At 43.1% G+C, this 25,501-nt stretch overlaps 1 protein-coding gene across 1 annotated transcript in view; it reads left to right on the forward strand.

Moving 5' to 3' along the window:
• Positions 1-25,501, forward strand: part of LOC309527064 (uncharacterized protein) — a 171,188-nt gene that overhangs the window by 6,920 nt on the left and 138,767 nt on the right. Inside the window, exon 2 of the mRNA XM_082213549.1 lies at positions 12,108-12,179. Coding sequence (XP_082069675.1) covers positions 12,108-12,179 — 72 coding nt within the window. The remainder of the gene's footprint in view (positions 1-12,107; positions 12,180-25,501) is intronic.

The raw sequence follows: 25,501 nt of genomic DNA on the forward strand, positions 1-25,501 counted from the left end.
GGGTTCTCGCTGCCGTTATTGCATACTGAAAAAGTTTTCTATCCCTCTTATTTATTGCATTCTTGGTTACTCCTAGCAAAAAAAATTCTGGTCTCTTTACAAAATTATACTTCAACATTTTTTTTAACTCACCATATATTGTTTCCCAGAACCCCTTTACCTTTCTGCATTCCCACCACATGTGCATAAATGTACCCTCCTTCTCTTTGCACCTCCAACATTTATTACAAGTTTTGTACATCTTTGCAAGCCTAGCAGGTGTCATATACCATCTGTACACCATCTTCATAGTGTTTTCTTTCAACGTGATACATGCCGTGAAGTTCAAATTTTCAGTCCATATTTTTTGCCATTCCTCTAATTCTATACTATATCCCAAATCCCTGGCCCAGTGAATCATTACCTCTTTCACCTCTTCGTCCATTGTTTCCCATTCCAATAAAATTTTGTACATTTTAGATATTATCTTATAATCGTTATCAATAATCTCTGTTTGGAATTTCGAGTCTTTTTCATTATATCGTCTCTCTTTTATCTCCTTTTTAAACATTTCACTTATCTGAAGGTATTGCAGCCAGTCATAAACATATTCTTTTACTTGTTCGTATGGTTTTATCCTCCATTTATCCCCTTCTTTCATGACCAAATCATTATACGTTATCCAGTTACACCCCATATTAGTTTTCTTAATAGCTATAGCCTCTACCGGAGAGAACCAATGTGGGACTCCCCTTTCTAATATGTTTTTATATCTGTCCCATACTTCAATTAACGATTTCCGGAAGATATGGTTTTCAAACGATTTGTGACCCTTTTTCTTCTCTTTCCATAAATGCACGTGCCACCCGAATCTAATATCAAATCCCTCCAGATCCAATAGCTTTGTATCTTTCAATTTTATCCATTCTTTTACCCAGCAAAGACATGATGCCTCATAATATAACTTCAAATCTGGCAGGGCAAAACCTCCTCTTTCCTTTACATCCGTCAACAATTTATATTTGATTCTTGGCTTTTTGCCCTGCCAGATATATCTGTCTGTCTCAGGGGACAATGGAGGAGTGTGCCTTTGAGCGTGAAGTCAAACTGTTGGAAGGTTGCAACGCCTGCTATGGCTGTAGAAACCGATAGAGGAGAGGCATGTTTTGTTGCAGCTGGGGCAGATGTAGGCGTCTGGTTGTGCTGCTGCAGATGCACCATGGTGTTTCTTCTCTCTGTGCTCCTTCCAGTGGTCATTTCTCATCTGGTCCCTGCTATGGATACGCAATCTGACTGCCTGTCTCCAGGCACTGCAGCAAGGGATTCCCAAACGGCGGGGTTTAGGTTGCCAGCCTTCATGCCGCATTTGCAGACCTCTTTGTAATGCAGAGTTGGTCTGTCAACAGACCTGGTGCCTGAAGCCAACACGCAAGCCTGGTAGACCTCCATCTTGGTATTAGATGTTAGCGTCACATTCTCCCATACCCTTTTGGAGAGGCGAGCCACTGCTGTAGCTGCCTTGCCAATACGCTTGTCCAGGTCGGCTTTGATGGAGTGGCTGCTGGTTATGGTGGAACCCAGGCAGACAAAATTGTCTACCACCTCAAGCATGTGTTCACCAGTGTTGATGTGTGAGGTGCTGGCAATGTCCTGACCCAGGAGGTTGGCTACCCCTGGGTAAGTTATTTAACTGACTGAAAGGCTGAATGTTATGAAGGTGGGCCAGAAAAACATCTTGCTTGACTGTGGGTATTTCATACTGAAATGCTCCAAAGATTGCAACATACAAAATTTAGGGACCTCTTAAACATGATGCCATGTCTATTTTAGACAGCCGTTGATTTGTAATAGAAGCAGGCCTGATCCAGAAGCCCTTAGCCATCACATAGGTGGGTGTGGGAGAGAGGTTGGTTAATTGTGGTGTGGATAGTTAGCACTGAGGAAGAAGCACTTGGCTTACACTTGGCTTATACTCTCTATCGTTTTATGCACACCAGGGCTGCTCCTTAAAAAACAAATAAATGAAAATAGATTCCAGGACTAAGCCCTGTGGAAACCTGGTTTGTTTTTGATAGTCCTTTCCTCAGGCATATACTAGAATTTGATTCTGATTTCACATGCAGTGATGTACTTCATTGATTACTGTTACCACTCCAGGTGAGCTGCATTGTCCCTGGGTCAGGAAGACAAAATATGGTTGTTCCATCTGGTTACATAGGATGTTTTCTCCAGACACTTAAAAACAACGTAAATCACAGTGGGCTGAAATAGGTATCCTGAATATTTATCGCATCTCACAGCTCCTTTGTATGTCAAAAGGTAAAGGTACCCCTGACCATTAGGTCCAGTCTGACCGACTCTGGGGTTGCGGTGCTCATCTCGCTCTATAGGCCGAGGGAGCCAGCGTACAGCTTCTGGGTCATGTGGCCAGCATGACTAAGCCACTTCTGGCGAACCAGAGCAGCACATGGAAACGCCGTTTACCTTCCCGCCCGAGCAGTACCTATTTATCCACTTGCACTTTGAGGTGCTTTCAAACTACTAGGTTGGCAGGAGCAGGGACCGAGCAACGGGAGCTCACCCCGTCACGGGGATTCGAACCACTGACTTTCTGATCAGCAAGTCCTAGGCTCTGTGGTTTAACCCACAGCGCCACCCGTGTCCCCCTTTGTATGTTACACAGCAGCAAATATTATATATTTCATCCCATGTATAGAATCCAATCTCCTATATCACATTCTCTATCCTTATATATTGTATCCACACTGCCTACAACTTCCTAAATATGTCACATGTACTCTCACAGTCAGTTCCAATTCCCTATATCAGTATGCATATCTATCCATCTGTCTGCCTGTCTGTATAATGATTCCCCAGCAGCTAACACAAAACAACAACAATACAATAATAAAACATAAAAACAACATAAAATAAGAGTAGCAGAAAAGCCAATAGCCAGATTATACATAGAATATTTAAGGCCTAATTCAGGAGTAGCTGATATAGTGCCCTCCAGAAACTGCTGCACTTCAGTTCCTATCAACCTTAGCCAACAGAGCCAATGGTTAAGGATGTTGGGAGTTGTAGTCCACCAACACCATCAGGAGGGCACTATGTTGGCTGAGCTGATCTGGTCTTCGAGAGGTATCAGAATTTGGAGCCAGGAGAGTCTCCCTGGGGTGGCACAACTGAAGAGGCTCTATATCAAGTGATCCCTGCCTCAGTGCCTCCAGTCTGAAAGTGCAGGTGGAATGGGACCTGCAGGCTAGCTTCTGAGGCCAACCTAAGTAGTCAAGTACGATGCTGGCAGGACTTAAGTTAACATATATAAAAATGTACGTTATCTATAACATGGTCCTTATTTTTTTCCTCAGCTCCTGGAAGCCTTTGATTTGGGGTGGTTGGGTTTTGGGGGTTGTCCCCCCCCCAGAAGGCTTTGTAAATGAGAACTCTTTTTGCTCTCCCTACCACTTTCCATTTCTTCTCTGTTTCTTTTACAATTAATTAGCTAATAATTTTGCTACTGATCTATTCCTCATTTAAAAAAAGAAAAGAAAAGCTGAATCCCTGCCTTAGATCTGGTCAGAACAAAGGTGGGAGAATTTATGTCTTAATTTTAGTTCATTACGGCAGAGAGAGCATCTCCTCCCATCACTCTCGTGCTCCCCCCTCCTTCCTCCCTGCCATCCTTTGGAGTATCAGTTATCCCCGTGCCCCTAAACTCCTCACACTCGGCAGCGGCACTGGAAGAGCCATCACTGCCCTTTATCTTCCGCTGCCTCATTAAGAGAAATGAACCTGAGTCTGAGAGAAATGACACAAGGGAAATAAAAATGTAATCCCTCGGTGCCACCTATAATGAATTGTTATGAAAACCATGAAAATATCTGTCTGCGGATATTGTTCTTTGATTTGAAGTCGGTGTTGTAAGCAGTAATTTTTGTCATTAAAGCTGTTAATCTGTTCGGTGCTCCTCATAAGTTTTTATGAAGAAAAACAGCCCTGCTGCCTACATGCTCATCGCGGGGAGCTCCTGAGCAACGCACCACAAAGCGGAGTGCATTTGAATAATTAGTTTTAATTATGGCTGAGGTCGCTGTCTGTTTCGCCTGCAAAGTTACGGCGCTTGTGGCGGCTTGTCCACAACAGCTCCATGTTGGGCTGATCGACCCACTTAGCTTGTCACAGTGTTAGCCTCCCCCTTGCCACCTCTGACAAATGCCAGCTTTGTGGTGGGTACAGCATGACACACCGAAGAACCAAGGCAATTCTGGCTGTTCCAGAAAGGGAAGGGACCATATTTGAGAAGCAGGTCGTAAGCTCTGGTGGCTTCCTGACAGCTGCAGAGTTAGGAGGACACTGAAGGCAGAGCAAAGGGAGCAGAAAGACCTCCTAAGAGAGCTGGCACGTTCTCAAATATACCCATAGCTTTCATAGTCTTGCTAGCTTTAGGACACAAAAAGTATTTTTCATGCAATAGGGAATGAGTGTGAGGAATATGTTATGACAGAGAACTAAAACACCATCATACATGGAGACTGAGGCCTATTTGTCACCATCAACCATGCTAGGCCAATGTGCAAAGATTAGGAATTAACTGTAGAGACTGGATTAAATAGAAACTGTTTTATGAACCTCACTGAGGCATCTGCTGTGGTGCAGTTAAGGGATTGTAGACTCCAGACTAATTCTTTTTTTAAAGGGGAGGGGCTCTATAAATAGTTATTGTTGATATAGCAGAGTCCATTTGCACAACGGAATGATGAATAGTACGTGCCACATGCTTTAAGTTGCTTTATTTTCAGTTCATTGTAGAGAATTTACAAACATGCATCTTGCCTCTGCTGGAGCAGAGAAGCAACCGTCCTTCTTCTCGGAATAACGAACACCCGAGAGAACAGTGAAAAACAGGAAACCAGTGTAACGTCACATCCAGCTTCCCATTCCCGTGGGAAAACCCAACAGTACTCTGACTGTGGAATGTAAACATTGTCTTGTGACAAGCACTTTGCTGCACAGTGAAGAGAGCAGAAACCAACATCCTCCCCCTTTCTGTGAACATCACTGGGCAGCGTGTTCGTACAATATCAGTACAAACCCAACTTCTGTACATAGGTACAGTGTTGATCCCTTGATACAATCTTGGACAATACATCAGCAGGAATTTCATTACCTGGCATATAGGACACCGTTACGAGTCCCTTCTGAATATGTTCCCTAGCATGTTGCAACTTCAATTGCAAGTGCTTCGTGCTTTGCTTACAACCTTCCGAATTCAGCAAAGCCAAACATGCTTTGTTGTCCTGGTAAACCTGGATTGGACATTTGACAGGAATTTTCATGTCTTTGCACAATTGTAACAACCATTCACAATCCTTAAGTGAATAAGACAGTGCATTTAGTTCAGCTTCACAAGTACTTAAGCTAATTGTTGTTTGCTTCTTGCATGACCAATCAAATAGACCCTGATTGTACATGTAGCAAACTCCAGACGTACTTTTCCTGTCTGTAGTGTCACTTCCAAAACTTGCATCTGCAAAAATCTCAAGACCACCAGACTTCTGATTGTTAAATCTCAGTCTGTAATGCATAGTGCCTTTCAAATAGCGTGCTATGCGTTTCAGAGCTTTCCAATCCTTAACAGTAGGATTGTTGACTTGTCTGCTTAGCAAATTACAGCTAACAGCAATGTCAGGTCTTGAACATCTGGCAATGAAGTTTAGCTTGCCTAGCACACTTCTGTACAGTGTAGTGTCAGAAAATGCTTCTTCAGTGTCTTCTACCTGATAACCTGTTGTCATCGGTGTGTCTACAGGGTTAGCATCCATCAGGTTTAGTTTGCTTAACACATCAGCAATCTTTCGTGACTGGTGTACTAGAATATTACCACTTTGATCTTTCTCTATTTCCAGAGATAAGTAGTTGTTTACCTCACCAAGATCTTTCATGTCAAAGTGCTCTTTCAGTTGAGCTAGGGCGTTATTGTACATTGTGACATCTTTCCAAAAGAATAAAATATCATCAACATAAAACAAACAGTACAGTTTCTTTTGCCCCTCCTCTTTGACAAACACACATGGATCAGCTTTCCCTTGCTTAAAACCTAGAGAAAACAATGCTTCAGTGAGTTTTGTGTGCCAACACCGTGCACTTTGTTTGAGACCATAAAGGGACTTTTTCAGAGCACAAACAAATCCCTGTTTTACCTGTACGCCATCAGGTGGAAGCATATAAAGTGATTCACCTAGAGATCCATACAAAAACGCTGTATTCACATCGTGGTGACTAATGTGTAGATTCTCCTCTGCAGCTAGCTTGAGCATAAGCCTTATGCTCTCATACCTCACCGTGGGTGAGTAGGTCTCGTGATAGTCTTCACCTGGTACCTGTGCAAAACCTCTGGCTACCAATCTGGCTTTGTGCCTGACTATCTTGCCATTTTGATCAGTCTTCGCTTTGAAGACCCATTTGCTTCCAAGCAGTTTCATTCCTGGAACTACTGGAACTAGCTCCCAAGTTTTGTTCTTTTCTAAGGAATCAAGCTCAGCCTTCATGGCGTTTAACCATGGCTCAGCTTCCTTAGAATCCAAATCCTGGATTTCTTGGAAACTTGAAGGTTCAAATACCTTCTTGGAGCTTTTAACAGCTGCTACTGCTGTCTTAGCAAATTCATCAGCAAATCTCTTTGGAGGTCTGCCTTTTGTGGCTCTTTGTGACCTGCGAATCAGCCTTTGGTCTTCAACACTCTCCTCTTCCTTCTTAGGAGAAAAGTGACCTATTGTGAACAATGGTTCTTCCAATTCCTGATCAGAGCTTTCAGAGGGTCGCATAGAGGCTTTCACACTCTTGAAATCCTCTGAAGTATCCGATTCAGTTTCAGCCTCAGAATCAGAACCTTCATCAGTGGGTGTGGGTTGTTGTTGCTTATCCTCAGTCTCATCACTGTCATCAGGATAACATTGAAAAATTCCCACGTTCTCCCCCCACTTGGCATTGTACTCAACACTTCTTGTGAGCCTAATTGTCTTAGAGTCAGTCATCATTATTCTGTAAGAACCTTTCTGATAACCTAGAAAGATACCATGCAATCCACGTTTGCCTAATTTGGAGCTTTGTGGTGAGTGAATCCACATATCAGAACCAAAAATTCTCATGTGTTTGATGTATGGTTTCTTACCAAACATCTTCTCATAGGGGGTACAACCAATCGCTGATGATAACCTGCGATTGTAACTGTAAAGAAAACACGAGAGAGCTTCGGCCCAATAACTCTCTGGAAGATTTGCATCATGCAGCAAGGTTTTTAACCCTTGAAGCAATGTTTGATTTGCCCTTTCGCAAAGTCCATTCTGCCATGGCGAGCGAGGACTGGACAAATCGTGTTGAATTCCTTTCTCAGTCAGAAAAGCTTCAAACTGCTGAGAAGCGAATTCTCCCCCGCGATCTGTGAAAAGAATTTTTATCTTCTTACCATGCACATTTTCCAACCAAGCACAGAATTCCTTAAACCTTGGAAACGCCTCTGATTTCTGCTTGAGATTGTACACGTAAATATACCTGGAAAATGCATCAATGAGAACCATGAAGAACCTATTGCCACCTAAAGAGGGCGATAGTGGACCTACTAAATCAGCATGAACAATCTGGTATGGTTCTGTAGCTTGCCTACTAGACACCTTACCTTTCGCAGCCATTTTCACCTTGTTTGCTGCGCATGCCTTGCACTTCATGTGGTACCTGCAGGGTTTTATAGTCATACCTTCAACCAAGGCAGGCATTTTAGATACTGCCCCAAAATGCAAATGACCAAATTTTCGGTGAAAATCATGAATACATTCTGCATGCAAACTTTTGTTAGAACCTGCAATGCAACAAGTCTCATTCTGCACAACATCATCATAATACAAAACAAACAAACGATCAACACATTCAGCATGCAATACATAATCGTCTTTCTTTGTGATGGTGCATTTCTTGTTCTTGAAGGAAACGTCAATGTTCCGTTCATTCAGCTGCATCACACTGAGAAGATTGTGTGTGGCATCTGGAACGTAAAGTACATCATGTATCTCTAAGTCCAAACTGTGAAGAACAACAGTTCCGTAGCCTTGACTGGGGATCGTGTGGTCATCCGCCTGGTGAATCGCACCTTCCTGCGGTGTAAAAGACACGAACAGTCTCTTATCGTTGCACATGTGGTGGGTAGCTGCTGAATCAACAACGAAGAAAGATCTAGACGTCTTCTGGACCTTTGCAACCTTTGGAGTGAAGCGTGAGACCATTGCCTTGTGCTGCGTTGTCCTGGACACCGGACCTTTGCCTTTGCTTTGGCCTTTTCCACGCGATGAACCTCCGCTGCGCTGCTCTGTCTTGGCCCTGGGATATTTGCATTCCCTCTTCATATGGCCTAGACGTCCACACGAGTAGCATTTCTCTGCCTTCAAAGCTTTGGCGCCCTCTGGTGGTTCCACTGCACTCTGGGATGACGTCTGTGAAGACTCCCCCTTTCCCATGCAGCTAGCACCCCGGCGATCTGCTTCATTCTGGATCACGGCAGTAACATAGGCTACTGTGAGCTGAGCAGTTGGTTGAACAGCAATCTGAGTGGCAACGGACTCCCAACTTGGACCCAAAGAATGTAGTATCATAAAGGAATACACAGCCTCTGGAAAGTTGAGTCCTCTCTGTTGCAACTCATGTCTCAGATTTTGCATCTCCATCAGGTGTTTACGCACATCTCCACCTTCAGCAAGAGCCATATCATGCAGCTTGGCATAGTAGTACATTGAGGAACCAGCCTCTGTCCTCAAGTGAGCCTGTCTTAAAGTGTCCCAAATTTCTCTGGCTGTGGTCTTTCCACGCAACAGACAGAGCTCTTCTGGGGATACTATCAACGTAAGCGTTCCCCGTGCTTTGGAATCTTTAGCAGCCCATTCAGCTGTAATTGGAGCTGGGGGGTTGTCTGTAATAACATTAAACAGACCTTCTTTCCGCAGAATTGCCTCTGCATACTGCACCCACGCCGTGTAATTTTTCTTATTTAGCTTAGGAATTCCAAAAGCCTCAGCCAGCTTTGCGTTTGCCATTTCTGCTGCTTAAAACGAGCTGCGTCACAGTCCTGCAGCTTTAGCCAAAAGCACTTTTAAAAGTACTTTCGTTTTCCCAGCCATCCAAGCCTGTGAGCTTGTGCCTTTTGGAGCCTTTGCCTGTTACGCGGCAAAACGGCTTTAAAAGTTCAAAGTCCAGCCATAAAGCATAAACAAGGAGCTGGCAGGCTGCTCCGGGAGCATGAGCACATACCTTCATCAATCAAACTTGACGCGCAGAGCAGATAACACCGATCCGTTCCTCTGTTCCTCTGCCGGCATTCCTCAGTTTGATTTACGTCTTTCTGGGCCCGGAACCAAAATGTTGATATAGCAGAGTCCATTTGCACAACGGAATGATGAATAGTACGTGCCACATGCTTTAAGTTGCTTTATTTTCAGTTCATTGTAGAGAATTTACAAACATGCATCTTGCCTCTGCTGGAGCAGAGAAGCAACCGTCCTTCTTCTCGGAATAACGAACACCCGAGAGAACAGTGAAAAACAGGAAACCAGTGTAACGTCACATCCAGCTTCCCATTCCCGTGGGAAAACCCAACAGTACTCTGACTGTGGAATGTAAACATTGTCTTGTGACAAGCACTTTGCTGCACAGTGAAGAGAGCAGAAACCAACAGTTATGTCTGCCACTTCACAAATAATACACCTAACTTCAGACTGTGGTAAGCCAGCCCTGCTGTATTCTGGGAGCCCTCCACATTTTGCTGAACCCAGGGCAGGACTCACCTAATGAATCCCATCAGTGGACTTCTGCTTCCAGAACACGGCTTTACCCCTTTCTTCTCCTGTGTGCCCCCCCAAACTGGCCTGGGAGGGTAACAGGAGAACCCTCTCCTCTAAAACACTATGCAGGGGAAAGAGAAAAGTTCCATCTGGCAAAGTGCAGTGTTTGTGTGTACGGAACATTTGTCATAGAATAATACTGAATTCCACCACAGGTGGTACAAAAGATGCAAAACACTTTCTGCTGGGTTTGGGGGGGGGGGTCTTCTAGCAAAAATATTTAATCAAATTTTGAGTACATGTGGTACATGTGAAAAGGATCTAGGAGTCTTGGTTGACCACAAACTTGACATGAGCCAACAGTGTGACGCGGCAGCTAAAAAAGCCAATGCAATTCTGGGCTGCATCAATAGGAGTATAGTATCTAGATCAAGTGAAGTAATACTGCCACTGTATTCTGCTCTGGTCAGACCTCACCTGGAGTACTGTGTCCAGTTCTGGGCACCACAGTTCAAGAAGGACACTGACAAACTGGAACGTGTCCAGAGGAGGGCAACCAAAATGGTCAGAGGTCTGGAAACAATGCCTTATGAGGAACGGCTAAGGGAGCTGGGCATGTTTAGCCTGGAGAAGAGGAGGTTAAGGGGTGATATGACAGCCATGTTCAAATACATAAAAGGATGTCATATAGAGGAGGGAGAAAGGTTGTTTTCTGCTGCTCCAGAGAAGCGGACACGGAACAATGGATCCAAACTACAAGAAAGAAGATTCCACCTAAACATTAGGAAGAACTTCCTGACAGTAAGAGCTGTTCGACAGTGGAATTTGCTGCCAAGGAGTGTGGTGGAGTCTCCTACTTTGGAGGTCTTTAAGCAGAGGCTTGACAACCATATGTCAGGAGTGCTCTGATGGTGTTTCCTGCTTGGCAGGGGGTTGGACTCGATGGCCCTTGTGGTCTATTCCAACTCTATGATTCTATGAGCAGGGGTGCCTTATGTTTTCAATTCAATATAGAAACTCTGAAGGGGCATCATCCCCTCCCCCCTTTTAACGGCAGGTTGAGGTCCAGCAGTGCAGATGTGAGAACTTCTCCCATCATCATCATCATCATCATCATCATCATTTTCTATACTGCCCTTCATCCAAGGACCACAGGACCATTTACAATGTAAAATGCGTGTTTTTGTCATTCAATTTTATTTATTTCCCTGTCTTCCACCTTTCTTCTGTCTTGGAACTCAAGGCAGTATACATGTGGTTCTCATGCAGTTGCACATCCAGATGCTGGTCAGATCTAGACCTGCCTAACTTTGGTAAGGTGGTGGTTTCATGTGCCTTCAGAGCAAAGCTGTGTACACACTATGCCTTCTAAAGCACATCCGAAGCACGTTCCACTCCTCCACAAAGAATTCTGGGCACTGTAGTTTATCACAGAAATACAATTCCCAGCAACCCTTAACAAACTACAGTGCCCAGCATTCTTTGAGGCAGAAAATGTGCTTCCAGTGTGCTTTACAGGTGTGTGTGTACACAATCTGTATCTGGTCTGAAGCATTACTGGAGGAGAGTGGATCCAGCCATAGGGAGGTTTCAACATGTACATTCACCTTGAATAGTAAATAAGTAAATAAATTTCTATCCCACTCTACATTCCAAAGGAGCCCAGGGTAGCAAACGACAAAGCAGCTAAACAACACAATTTAAAAATAAATCTCTGAATGAACAGAGATTATTGATATTTTACATGAACAGTGTTGGGCTTCAGCATAAATCCTTGTAAGAATGAGTGGCAGATACAATCGAAGAAACAGCGGGTGGATGCATAAGAGAGATGAGGCTACACTGATTTTTAACGTTTTCTTTAGGAAAGTGGAATTCTATGTAGGGCAGATTTCTCTGTCCTTCTCCTGAGTCACCTGCATGCAAAACAGCAAGCATGTAAGCCCCCTGCCCCCTGCTCTTCACATCCAGGAACATTGTTAAGTTATTTTATAGTGATTTTCTGAGTCGAGGACAAGATGATTGGTGAAAGAGAGGTTTTGAAGGCACCATTAACATGGTAGGCTGAGCCCGTTGACAATAAGTCAATGATTGTTTCTGACGTGACTCTTAAGAGTAGCAAAAGGACATCTGTAGGATGACTCATATTAATGGAAGAGGAGTATGTATGACTTGAGATTTAGGACAGATGTCAAGTTCAGGAAAGTGTAGTGTAAGGAAGATCATTTTTATCATCAGAGTAGCAGGAGACAACTTGTCAGATTGATGTTGACTCCCTTCTTTTTATTGTTTTGGCAGTTCTGTTGGCAAAGGAAGAAAGAGCAGAGGGAGAGGAGAGATACCAAGTGGCAACCTTGACCAAAATACTCTGTAGGTAAGGAGAACGACCTCCTCTGAAATATGGCTAATCTACGACCACAGCAGGGCAGAGGGAAATGGAAAGGGAAAGGGATTGGGGGTGGGCGAGTGGGAGGAGAAAACTTTGATATTAAAAGGAAGTGTTAAGTGCAGGTATCATGGGTTTCTAATGCTGCAGTTCTGTGCACACTTACATGAGAGTAAGCCCCACTGAACACAGTAAACATACATAGGATTTCAATTCAACACTTTCGTTTTGTTTGTTTGTGTTTTACTTGTTTTGGGGTGTGTTTTGCCTGCTTTAGGGAGAGGGTTCTGAGTATCGCCTGCTTTTCATCTGTGGGATGGGTATCTTGTGATGCCCACAGCTGCCCTCACGCTCTCGAAGCTTGGGCACCCTGGTTTTAAACTTGGAGTTTTGGCTGCTTCTTTATTCTCACTGTTTATTTACATATGATATTCAAAGAGATATTTGGTGTTGTTTACTTTCGTGGCTACTTGATATTTAGTTGCCTATATTTGCTGCAAGTTGAAACCAATTTAAACTGTGCGTATTCCAATACAGAAGTTATTAACAGCAGGCTTAAAATAGCTACCATGTTAAGTTCAAAGTGCTGGTTCTGGTGTATTTAGCCCTATACAGCTTGGGACCTGAAATATCATCCCACCCCTTAAATACCCCTGCTGCAAGTCAGTTCTTTACAGTGTGTGTAGGTATTGGCCATTAATGTTGTGGCACCTACCCTATGGAATTCCCTCCCACTGAGTATTAGGCAGGCACCATCACTGTTCTCTTGCCTCCTCTTTCAACAAAACTTTTAAGTGGAGATCTTTCCTGATCTGCATCTGTGCTGGAATGGTTGTTAATATGTTTTGTTTTTTTAAAATTGTTTTACCACTTTTTTGCTGCCCTGGGCTCCTTTGTGAGGAGGATTTTTTAAAAAATAAAATAAAATAAAATCAGATATTTTCAGAGGTGGTCTACTACTAGCAGAAACTGCCAGGAACTCCCCATTGCTGGCATGGCACCCCAGCTATGACATCACTTACGGCACCATTTGTTTTAGCTTTTGCAGACCGTGGTCAGTTCCTTGTAGAATGTACCATATCAAAGAACTCTTATTAGTAACAGGGGCCTCTTTCCTGATTAGTGAGGCATTGCCTAGGCCTTTGTTGGCTTTTTAATATTTTAAGCCTGCTGTTAATTTTTAAATGTTGCACGGTGCTTTATACATTTTAGTTACCGTATTTTTTGCACTATAACACTCACTCTTTTCCTCCTAGAAAGTAAGGGGAAATGTCTGCGCGTGTTATGGAGCGAATGCCTACGGATGGTGGCGGGATCTGCTGCAGTCGTGAGTAGAGGATCCATGGTTCCCCTTCCTTCCCTCCTCCGTGGCTCACTTTGAAACAGCAAAGCGGGAGAAGAGCTGCTGAGTGGGGAGGAGAGAGGGACAGAGAGCCTGCTTGCTTTAAAGGAGCAAAGCAGGAGAGGAGAGGGGCTGCTTACATGAGTCCGGAGCTGTTTTTTTCAGTGAGCCGGGGAGGAGGGAGAGAAGCAGAGCCTTTAAAGGAGCAAAGCGGGAGAGGAGAGGAGCCTTCTCCTCTTATACCCCTCTTCTGCATTATTAATAGCATCCTTCTCCACCCACCCCATGCGTGTTCCTTGCCCCTTGAGTGCTTTCCCCTCCCTCCCCACTTAAAATGTGGTTACAAAGCACGGATCCACATGGATCCTCAGGATTTTTGCATTGGGCTACCCCAAACTCACCGTCAGATCACATGTCTGGTGCCACAGCATGAACCACAAAAATCATACATCCACTGTTTCGTGTAGAATATTTTTTTCCTTGTTTTCCTCCTCTAAAAACTATGTGCGTGTTATGGTCAAGTGCGTGTTATAGAGTGAAAAATACGGTATTTTAAAAATATTTTTTCAGTGACGATTATGCTGTGTCATCATTCATGAAGGGACCATTTTGTAGACTTGCCAGTCTAATTCACATTTCTGTAATTTCTGTAACATTTCTCCCCATCCTTGGGGATTTGGCCCTGGATAAGGGAAGGGGTGGGACACGGGTGGCGCTGTGGGTTAAACCACAGAGCCTAGGGCTTGCTGATCAGAAGGTCGGTGGTTCGAATCCCCACGATGGGGTGAGCTCCCACTGCTCGGTCCCTGCTCCTGCCTACCTAGCAGTTTGAAGGCACGTCAAAGTGCAAGTAGATAAATAGGTACCGCTCTGGCGGGAAGGTAAATGGCATTTCCATGCGCTGCTCTGGTTCACCAGAAGCAGCTTAGTCATGCTGGCCACATGACCTGGAAGCTGTACGCCTGCTCCCTCGGCCAATAAAGGGAGATGAGCGCCGTAACCCCAGAGTCGGCCACGACTAGACTTAATGGTCAGGGGTTCCTTTACCTTTACCGAAGGGAAGGGGTGGACCACATGATTTGCAGGCAGGAAAATCCCAGGTTCTATCCCTGGCATCTCCAGGAGGATTTGGGAAAGGTTCCTTCCTGGAGAACCACTGCAACTCACTGTAGAGACAATACTAAACTACATAGGGAAACCATTGGGCTCAGTATAAGGCAGCTTCCAATATTCCTATATATTTATTTATATCTGCAAGTGCAACAAAGGAATCAGTACAGGTAGGATAACATGCAGATAGAGGTCCTTCCCCGTAGAGGTGCTTCTGGCACCTTTATTGTCCAGCTGTCCTCATATGCTGAAGGTACACCTCTCTGCCCTTTGACACTTGAGAGGGATATTTTTAGGACCTGCTCTGGTTGTGATTGTAATTGGTTTTAAACGCTGTATTTTGTATTGCTGTAACCTGCCCCAGAACCTTCTGGTGAAGGGAGGGTAATAAATCTAATAATAACCAAACTAGTACAGTGGTACCTCGGGTTACAGATGCTTCAGGTTACAGATGTTTCAGTTTACAGACTCCACTAACCCAGAAATAGTACCTCGGGTTAAGAACTTTCAGGATGAGAACAGAAATCGTGCAGTGGCAGCGGGAGGCCCCATTAGCTAAAGTGGTACCTCAGGTTAAGAACAGTTTCAGGTTAAGAACGGACCTCCAGAACGAATTAAGTTCTTAACCCGAGGTACCACTGTAATAATATTATCCTCCTGATGCTTCATGGAACGTACACCACAAGTTCCCATGTTTCTCAAACAGAGGAGAGCTTGCAGATTAGTTGAGAAGAACGTTATGGATAATGTAGCAAGTCAGCTAGGACTACCCACCTTTCTACAGTGGTGGAATTTGTTTTGGGATTGGTTGGATCTCTGTCATGGAAAATCCCAGCACTTGTATCCTTTTTTTTATCTTGATCCAAGATTAAACCAGTCCAAAAATGTTAAGAGTTTCTCTTAAATGGCTTCTTTGGAAAGAGAAATATGGAAACAATCCATTTCATTCAACCTCATCTCCAGCTGTTCAAATAGCAGAGGAGCATAAACTGGATGAAGAGCCTGCAGATCTGATGGCTGACACCGTTGGACTCAGAGAGACACAGCCCTCATTTTGGCCTAGAAGTGTGAGAAGCTTCTGTGGAAGGGAACAAATATTTTTTATCAAGAGTTGCTGTTCTGGGGTTGCTTGTTCTAATGCTTGTACAACATTTGGTTTGTTATAACATGCTTCTAGCACAACAGAATGGAATCTCTTGCCGAGGAGTGGTTAGTGGTGGCAGCGGCTGGATCTGGCACCTGAGGCTGCTGCCTGAGGCAACCACCTTACCTCTATGAGGGCCGGCCCTGTATACTAGGGTAGAGTGTGAATTAAAATATGCATTGTATGAACACTTTTACCCTAGTATATGCATCATCACATCTTAGTAAAAAACTACAAAGTTGCCTAATATTAGGGAAACCTGCTTGCAAAAATAATGCTTAGGAATAATGTGTGCATGAGGAGAAATTTTCACGAAAACTGATGAATTTTCATGGGCACTTTTAAAAAGAAGATTTTGCAAATTCATGTGGAAATGTGGAGAACTGAGCTTAAGATTGGAAAAATGAGAATAAGAGAGAAACTGAAATTGACAAATTTGCCCTTCCCTATTCCAAGCAACTAGCATTCAGAGGCATACTGCCTCCTACAGTGGAAATGGAATGCAGGCATTATGACTAGTAGACTTCGATAGCCTTATGTTACCTTTCCCTTCCATCTTTACCTGTGTGCAGTATTGCAAGCAATAAAAAGAGCCTCTAGTTTATTTATGGCATTTCTGTAGTTCGAACTGCCAGCAGAGGTAGAATGTTGTCTCTCTGTAGGAGGAGCTTGGAAGTGAATGGGAGCTGAACTCTGCCGAATCCAGAAGGATGGGACCTTTTCATGGGAGGATCCTCTCTCCTTCTCTGAGGTGAAATACGCAGGCAGGGCTGAGCTGTTTGTGCTGTGATTTGCTTCAGAACTCTCTGTGTTCAGTTCAGCCTTGAAACAGAAGCTGCGGGATGAAACATATCTTCAGAACCCATTTGGTGTTACGGTGCAGCTAAAAGGTCAGCTTGTGTCAGCAAACAGCACTGTTTGATTCTTGAAGCAATGTCGTTCTCTTTTTGCCCTGTGTGAAGCCCTCTATTGCTGTAGCTTCTGGACTCTTTTTTTGAAAAAAGGATGTCTGCATTCAATGACACTATGTCTAGCTCTCATCAAAACAAGTCTAATGAAAAAGCAAACCTCGCAGTCCATCGTCCGGTTCACATGTCCTTTAGGATTTGCTAATATTGCAATGAGTCAAGCCATAACTCCAGTGCCTTAGTTGTAGTGTTTTATGGCTGTGCTGACCTGGTGATGTCACACAGGCATCGGAGATGAGGTGTGGGGTTAGCAGCATGCCATCTCCTAGGAAACGGCAAAGTTACATGGGAGATGGGAACGTATGGCCCGAAACCAGCAGCGGGGAGCTGGGAGGAGAAAGGAGCTGTGTAGGAGTTCTCAAGGCAGGATTTCAGTGGCCCATGGAGGAAATGTGGCTTATTAGTCTGCTTGCCAAACTTTTAACCTGACCTCCCCCTTTACCCCAAACCAAATATATCCACATTCTCTTTAACAGACAGGATGTAGTTGCCAGTAAGCTCTGACATTGCAGTGACCCACACTGAGCAGAAATATCAACAAATCAGCACAGGGGAAAGTCAATGGTGAGGCAGCAGAAAGTGCCTATGTAAATTCCTTTCAACTAGGACCGCCACTTTTTCCATCTAGGGACTTCCTTGGATCCTGCAGTTTAATCAAAATAATCCTGTGATTACTGCTAAGTAATTCTTTAGAAATCAAGAGATCAGTTATGTTAGCATTTTGATGATACTAGTGGAATTAAGATAACCTCATGTAAGAAAGTGTATCCAGCAGATTGTGACTACTGAACAGTATTCCTTTGGATATGTTTCTGTGCTTCTAGCTTTTCAAGAAGGCTTTGAGGAAGCAGTTGATGTGACTTTTCTGGACAGAGACATTGTTAGGTAAATTATTTCATTTTACAGTATTTAGGGCAATCATTGGATGTCTTACTTGTGGCCACTAAATGCATTTCCAAATTTAGCTGTGGTCCCAAATTGATGTACCTCTGAGTAAACACACTGGGCATCACACTGTTCATGTACAGCTACCAAAAGTCAGTCAGTCTCACAGTTTACGGCAGAAAAGTAGCTTGGGATTGGAGTGATGCCATCTGAACAGCAAAAGTTGGTGCCACCAAAAGGCTCTGTTTGGTTGACCATAGAGATGGAAGGGGGAGCATGGAAAGCAGGGCTTGGATGCACCATAATGGAAAGAAAGGTTAATATAGGTTAATTATAGATATTAAACCTAAGCTAAATAGTGATCAGACCTTTTTGGCTTTACAGGTCAAAACTGTTCTCCTGTAGTGAAGCAATTAAGTCAGATTTTTTTGACCAAATTGTGCACTTTGGGTTAAAAGCATCAAAGTTGCCATGGACATCATCAGTTTATTTTTATACCACTTTTTTTGCCAGGGCCCCCAAAGGAGTGAACAGATTAATACAAAAGAAAATACAATAAAGCAGCAGTAAATACAAATAAAAAGTACAATACAGCAAATCAATAAAAACATAAAAGAGCAACAATCCAAGCACACCATGAATCACACTTTATACATCCACGAGTTGCATTTGTGCTCTCACCGCAAACATAGCTACCATCCACAAACAACTGACCATACAATAGGCTTCTCCCTGCAAACAACAAAATTCTTACACTTGCCCTCCAGGTCAGGGCTAGCTGGCTCAGCCTTCTGGCTCCTCAACAGGTTGCAGATCTTCAGGTAAAGGAACAGGAGCAGGTGCAGTAAAGGGTGGGCTAAAGCTGGTATTCACCTCCCACCCAGCAATAGTCCTATTACTGCTACCTATTACTGCTGAATGGCATGCAGTGATAATGCCTAAACATTTCCTGACATGGATCCATCCTCATGTCTATTTCTGTTTCAAAATAAATGAGTTTTAATTTTACACCGTTTCCTTATAAACAAATATTCTCTGCATCAATAGAATGTTCCCACTGGTAGTGGTAGGTCCCAACTGAATTAGATAACAAATATAAAATGGATATTCCCAGACAATAAATGCAAAACAAGAAAACAAACACAAAACGTATTTCATAATGTTGTATGTGATGGGAATTAGTAAGAGGACATATTAATTATATTTAATCCTCTACAGACCCACACGTGTGGGTTAGCAAACAAAACAGCTGGTGCTTGTTTTTTTTTTTTAAATGTAGGGCTTGCACATAAAGAGCCCCAGTAGCAAATCTTAAATCCCACCTTTAGGCAGATTTAATGACACATAGGAATAGGTTTTTAAACCTTCTTTTAATACATTCCAGCTCCTTGAGGTAGCTGGCCCGCTTTACCCCACCTGCAGAGAAACAGACCACACGCTGAAGTAAGTTTAAAATATACTTTACTTACAGTCATGCATTGCCCTTAGCAATGACAAATTGCAGGTAAAATATTCTTAGTTGAAAACTATAGCAAAGGCATCCTCAGACACATATCTGAGGCACATACATATGTTGAGGCCAGTCTTCCTCCATCATGTGCAGCATGAGAGAGAGAGAGAGAGAGAGAGAGAGAGAGAAGGAACAGGAAACAAATCCTACTTCCTTCCTCTCAGGAGAAGAGGGGATGTGACATTACTGAGCCTAATCTAGCAATCAGAACTCTGTGGTCCTTAATTCCTTCACATACTAACTAGAATAGTTAGGTGTGACAGTGTCTTCCACAGTAGGAATTCCTGTAACATCACTTTTAAATAACTATTTCATAAAATAAAAATATCCATATGCAATTATTTAGTGTAGGTCAATCTGTGTGTGTGCTAAGTTTCATAGTTTTAACCCAAAGTGCATGATTTTTTTGGCTGAACCACTCCACCACTGAACTATATCTGAAAGACAATAGGCAGCTGGAGCAGATGCTAGAACCAGGATGTAGGTTGCCAGTGTGTGAGGTCACTGCTATCAACCTGCTATAAGTGTTGTCAAGAATGATGGTGTATAGGAGGCTCAAGATACAGCTGTCTCACCACTGAAGAACCTTTAGACTAACTAGGCATGAAAAGAAATAAGTACTTGTACAGGGGAGAAATGCAAAGGCAGTTTTAGTGACCTCCATTGGAGTTCCAGCTGCAGAATATGTGAAAATACAGTTTGGACTGGAAAGAAAAAGGTTGTCCTAGAAGCTCTGTGACAAGAGATGATAAATAACATGTTAAATATAGATCCAGGTAATTTGTTGCAGATAAAAGCCACACTTGCTTATTGAAGACATGTAAAGAAAAATGATGTTCTGTGTTGGGATTTTGGGGTCAGAGGAAAGATGGTACGGAGGGGGGGGGGGACCGCCCCACAAAATGTGGTTGGGAATCTCAGTTAGGAAATTATACAAATATGAAAGAGAACACACTGTGGTGGTGGTAAAGAAGTCCCTGGCTGACCATTTGAAATATGGGAACAGCGACCTTTCTTACAGTGTTGTTCTAAACTAGCCCTACTGAAAGCATTCAGAAAATAGCCCTACTGGAGCATTCAGAAGAATGTGTGAACGCTCACACTAGGGAGTGAGTGCCTTCATGCATGTCAGGTGCACCCACTCCACTTCTGACCTTCCTAGAAGATCTGAAGGGGGCTTGTTTAGCAGAATAAGAATAACAACAATATTTTTAAATTTATATCCCTCCCATATGTTGCCCCAGCCACATAAAGGATACCATGACCTTGTTTGAATGTAATGCTAAACCATCATTGCGGCTTATGAAGATTGAAGGCATTTGTCTCTCTTTTAAAATTGCTCTGTGGCTTGTTGTTACCTTGAACTGAGACAAACTGTGATTTGTTTTAACCATGGTTTGTCTGAGCAAGCCAACTTTGAACAATGGTTTATATTGGGGTAAGTAATCCTCAGTTTGGGAGCCTGATCCACATACACTCACCACAGTAATTTTTTCTGTCCCCATATGAACCGACTTATTTTGGTGAGAGTAGTAAAAATTAAAATAAATAAAGTATATGCAGCACTAGGGTGTTTGGAGCCCAATGCCTTTATGGAGATGAAAAATAGCCCCCCAGTCATCGGTTTGAACATCTGATGAGCAGAGAGGGGGCAACAACCCCCCTCCTCAGCTGACCTGCATGGGTAAACTGAGGACTTCTGAGTAAAACAAGGAGTAGCAATCCATGGTTTACGTTCTTGACTTGTTTTGATAAACCATAGTTAAAACTAAACCCAACAAATGGTAGTTAGATACAAATGTAAGTGACTGAAGCTGTGCTGGTGGAGGAGAGGGAAGGAGGAAGCATTTGAGAACGGAGGCTTGCAGAGTTTTGTTCCTGTAGCACTAAATAATGGTTTGAACAGTGGTCTTGTTGGGTCACTACAACAGAGTTGGCAATTGCATCCCACAAGGCTTGTCAGTGTACATTACGTGTGAAAAGTGCTAAACTTTCTTGTCCAACCTAGAGAATGTTAGAGATGCCCAAGTCCACAGTGGGATTTAAGCACATAATTAAAGAGTTTTATTCCCTGCAGAATTGCACATTTTGTGATTAGTCTACAATCTGTCTGAAGTGCCTGGAAATATTTGCAGTGATAACCAAATTCACTTTCCTTATTGCTGCATAATAGGTACCTTTTTATACTCTGCCTGATTAAACACCAGCCCTTTAGCAAATTGAGTACTGTGTCAACTACTTATTTATCTGGCACTTATTCTAATAAGCTGTAGATCTTTAGTACGTTTAACCTCACTACAGCCCTGTGAGGCAGACAGCTACTATTTACAGACCAGGAAGGAAGGCTCCACAGTGAATCTATTGCCCCGTTCGCACTTGAGGCAGTGCCATAGGCTGTTGAGCTTGTGGCTGGGCACCACTCGCGCAGAGGTGCTATTAGTGAGAACTGGCCCCACTATGTGAAGGGTGGACAGAACATGTGATATATTTAATAACAGCTCTCTTTCGGGCCACCGTGCTCTTGCAAAATTCTTACAAATGGCACCTCAATTTCTTTATTTAAAACATTTTAATCTCACCCTTCTTCCCCGCCACCCCCAAGCTTCTGCAGTGGCAGACATATACTAGTTCTTAGTTACACAGATATTGTAATGAGCCAGCTGGAATTGAGCAATTTGGAAAGAGAGGAGCCAACTGTGTCCAGTTCTGGGCACCACAATTCAAGAAGGACACTGACAAACTGGAACGTGTCCAGAGGAGGGCAACCAAAATGGTCAAAGGCCTGGAAACGATGCCTTATGAGGAACGGCTAAGGGAGCTGGGCATGTTTAGCCTGGAGAAGAGGAGGTTAAGGGGTGATATGATAGCCATGTTCAAATATATAAAAGGATGTCACATAGAGGAGGGAGAAAGGTTGTTTTCTGCTGCTCCGGAGAAGCGGACACGGAGCAATGGATCCAAACTACAAGAAAGAAGATTCCACCTAAACATTAGGAAGAACTTCCTGACAGTAAGAGCTGTTCGACAGTGGAATTTGCTGCCAAGGAGTGTGGTGGAGTCTCCTACTTTGGAGGTCTTTAAGCAGAGGCTTGACAACCATATGTCAGGAGTGCTCTGATGGTGTTTCCTGCTTGGCAGGGGGTTGGACTCGATGGCCCTTGTGGTCTCTTCCAACTCTATGATTCTATGATTCTATGATTCAAATGTTGCTAGTCGTTCAGTAGAACTGATGCAAAGTTCCTGCAGTCTCGTTTCTCTGCCATAGCCTGATGGAATGGCTGTGGCAGATGGTGGTTGAGAGTGGAGGAGCCTGATGGAGCTGGTCTTTGGTAGAGTTGATGGAGAGGCCTTGCTGTGACTGTGAACCCTGCAACCACTTCCATGAGTTTCTGTGGCGGGCACCATAAATGTGAACTCAGCTTGTGGCAGAGGCGGAAAGGGAATTGAGCTCAGCCAAAATCCAAACACCTTGCACTAAGATGTTCTCATTAAAAGCCTTGTTTTGATTTTTGTACATTATGAATTGCCCACAAGTGTTCACCGCAGAGCTCACCAGCAGCCACAGTCTACCTTACATCAACTCTAGTTGCAGGGTCTTAAGTAAAAGAAATAAAAGAAATAAATAAATAAGCAGATTAGTATGGAAGAAATGTTCCAACTAGCAATGAGTACAGTATATGCAAGTAACATTGGAGCACTTTATGAGGATGCTGTTTTAAGGTAGCAATGTAAGATAGGTTCAAAAAAAAAATTGTAAAGCATTTATAAACTGCTTAATATTTAAACATCTCAGAGCAGTGTATAAAAAATAAGCAATATCATTAAAGCAAAAATATAGCCTGAAACCAATAATGCTGCAGAAGAAAAGCATCTAAAAGTGTATAAAAACAAATAAAAAACAGGAATTTGGGGGATTCAAACACATAAAATGGGGTTCAATCTTATTGGCCATGGAAAGCCTGAGCAAAAAGACAAGCCCAGATGATCCTAAGTGGTCTTACAGGTCTATACAGGGGCAGCCGGTCTTTCAGATGACCTGGTCCCAAGGGCTTTATATGTTAGCAAGAAGACCTGGAGCTGATTGGCAGCCGGTGGAGTTCCCTCAGCACAGCTGTAATGTATGTATGTGTCCAGGTTCTCCACTCAACAACCTGGTTGCAGCATTCTGCACTGGCTGCAGCTTCCAGACCAGTCTGAAGGGAAGCCCACAAAGAAATTGGACAAACGTGCTATTGCAGGTGTCCTTATCTGGTTATTGCACATCCCAAGAAAGATGGATGATGCCACATCTGGGCCATAATACATCTGGCAAGTCTGAAGAAATAAACATTAAGAAATCCTTCCAAGGAAAGGTATTTCTCACTCTTTTTCCCCATCTTGCTAATTAAGGGCTAATGAACCACAGACTTGTTACCAAGAAGGAATATTGTTTGCATTGATTATGTACCTAAAATAAATGATAAGGCATTGAAATGCATACATCTTGGGACACAAGCATTCCATGCAAGGAAGTTTTGGAATACATTAAATGTTAAGAGGCCGTGCCTGTGTAGCAGTACTGAAAGTTGTAAGAAACCAAATAAAAGTGGAACCTATTCCTTCATTTCCACAATAACATTGCTGCCATTTAGCATTTGTTCTTCTGTTCTTCTGTACTGTCAAAGCTCAATTAATGCTGCTTCCAAGTAGGGACGGGGTGGAATTTTACTTATCTGGACTTTCTGTAATAAAACGCAAACCAAAATACTCAGCTATCCTCTGAAATTCATCTTTTCCTGAATGTTGCATTGCATTTCTTCAACCAGAAACTATACAAAAGTGCCTATGTTAGAGGAAAGTGGACATATATTAGTGAAAACAACATATACATGATATTAGGGTATATCCTTGCATAAATATGTTTGTTGGGCATAACTGCATAGAAAAGTGCAGTGCTTTTTTCTGGGGGGAAGCAGGGGTATGCATACCCCTAAACACTTTTTGAAACTACGTTTGGCCTCATTGAGGGGCAATATTTAAATATGAGTAGGAAAATGAGAGTACCCCTAAACATTTTTTAAAGAAAAAAAAGCACTGGAAAGGTGTATATTACCTAAACCACATCTTAAAATGCTCAAGAATTGTTCTGACGACTTTCCCCCTCTAAACTGGTGCAGAGATGTAGCAAACTGGAATTAAGATTGAAAATATGAGCAGCTGGAAGAAAATGAAATTTGACAGATTCATCCATCTCTGCTTCCAGGTATACTTACAGACTATAACCTAGATCCAGCTTTCTGAAGATAGCTAAGGCTGTATTTGAATACTAGTGCTGTGTACCTAGATGCTATCATTGTAAACCTCCACAGCTGCTCTTGGAAACCACAGCAAGTTCAAACTGATGACACTTACCATTAACCAGCCCTGCCTGCTTTCTCTCTGCTACAAGGTTGGGACTGCCAGGAACTGAGCAAGCTGCCTGCTTCTCTCTTACTTCTTAATGACGGCTGTGCTAAATGTAGGTTAAAAGCAAAAACATTGAGGTGCATCTTACTGCTGTGCTTCAAGGCAGAACAGCAAATTTCAGCCTTTCTTCTAACCCTGCTAATTCTAATATAGGCATCTCCTGCTTAGATTGTTAATTAGGAGTTAATTAAGCAATTTTATTTATTTATTCCCGTTTGCCCTATCCCAAGTTAGTGATATTAGAATCAAAATTCAACGAAACCCATTAAAATCCCAATTAAAAGTGCAGAATCAGAAGTAAAAAATATTCTGTAGTTGCTTTATCCCAGCTGTAAAAACCAGACCTACCTTCCTTCCTTCCTTCCTTCCTTCCTTCCTTCCTTCCTTCCTTTTTGTCTCTTCCCTGGAAAATATTGGCCTTTGGCAAATCTACTCAGGCAGGGAGTTTTAAAGCTGTTGGGCTGCCTCAATTTGACATTGAACCCAACCTTCTAGTGATTATTGGAACAGTCAACAAGAACTAACAGTACAGGAAGAAGCTGGTACCTGACTCTATCTGACAAAGAGTATCAGTCAGTATTGGATCTTTAGTGGCTAGTATTGGATAAAATCTGACAGCTGGAGAGCTCAGTTGGTTAGAGCATGGTGCCGAAAACATCAAGGTTGCAGGTTCACTCAGCTGCATCTTCCTGCATTGCAGGGCACTGGACTAGATGTGGTGTAGTGGTTAAGAGCGGTAGTCACGTAATCTGGGAAACCGGGTTCGCGTCTCCGCTCCTCCACATGCAGCTGCTGGGTGACCTTGGGCTAGTCACACTTCTGTGAAGTCTCTCAGCCCCACTCACCTCACAGAGTGTTTGTTGTGGGGGAGGAAGGGAAAGGAGAATGTTAGCCGCTTTGAG

Source organism: Podarcis vaucheri (genome assembly GCF_965113315.1).
Source record: "Podarcis vaucheri genome assembly, chromosome: 2".
In the NCBI taxonomy this organism is placed as follows: domain Eukaryota; kingdom Metazoa; phylum Chordata; class Lepidosauria; order Squamata; family Lacertidae; genus Podarcis; species Podarcis vaucheri.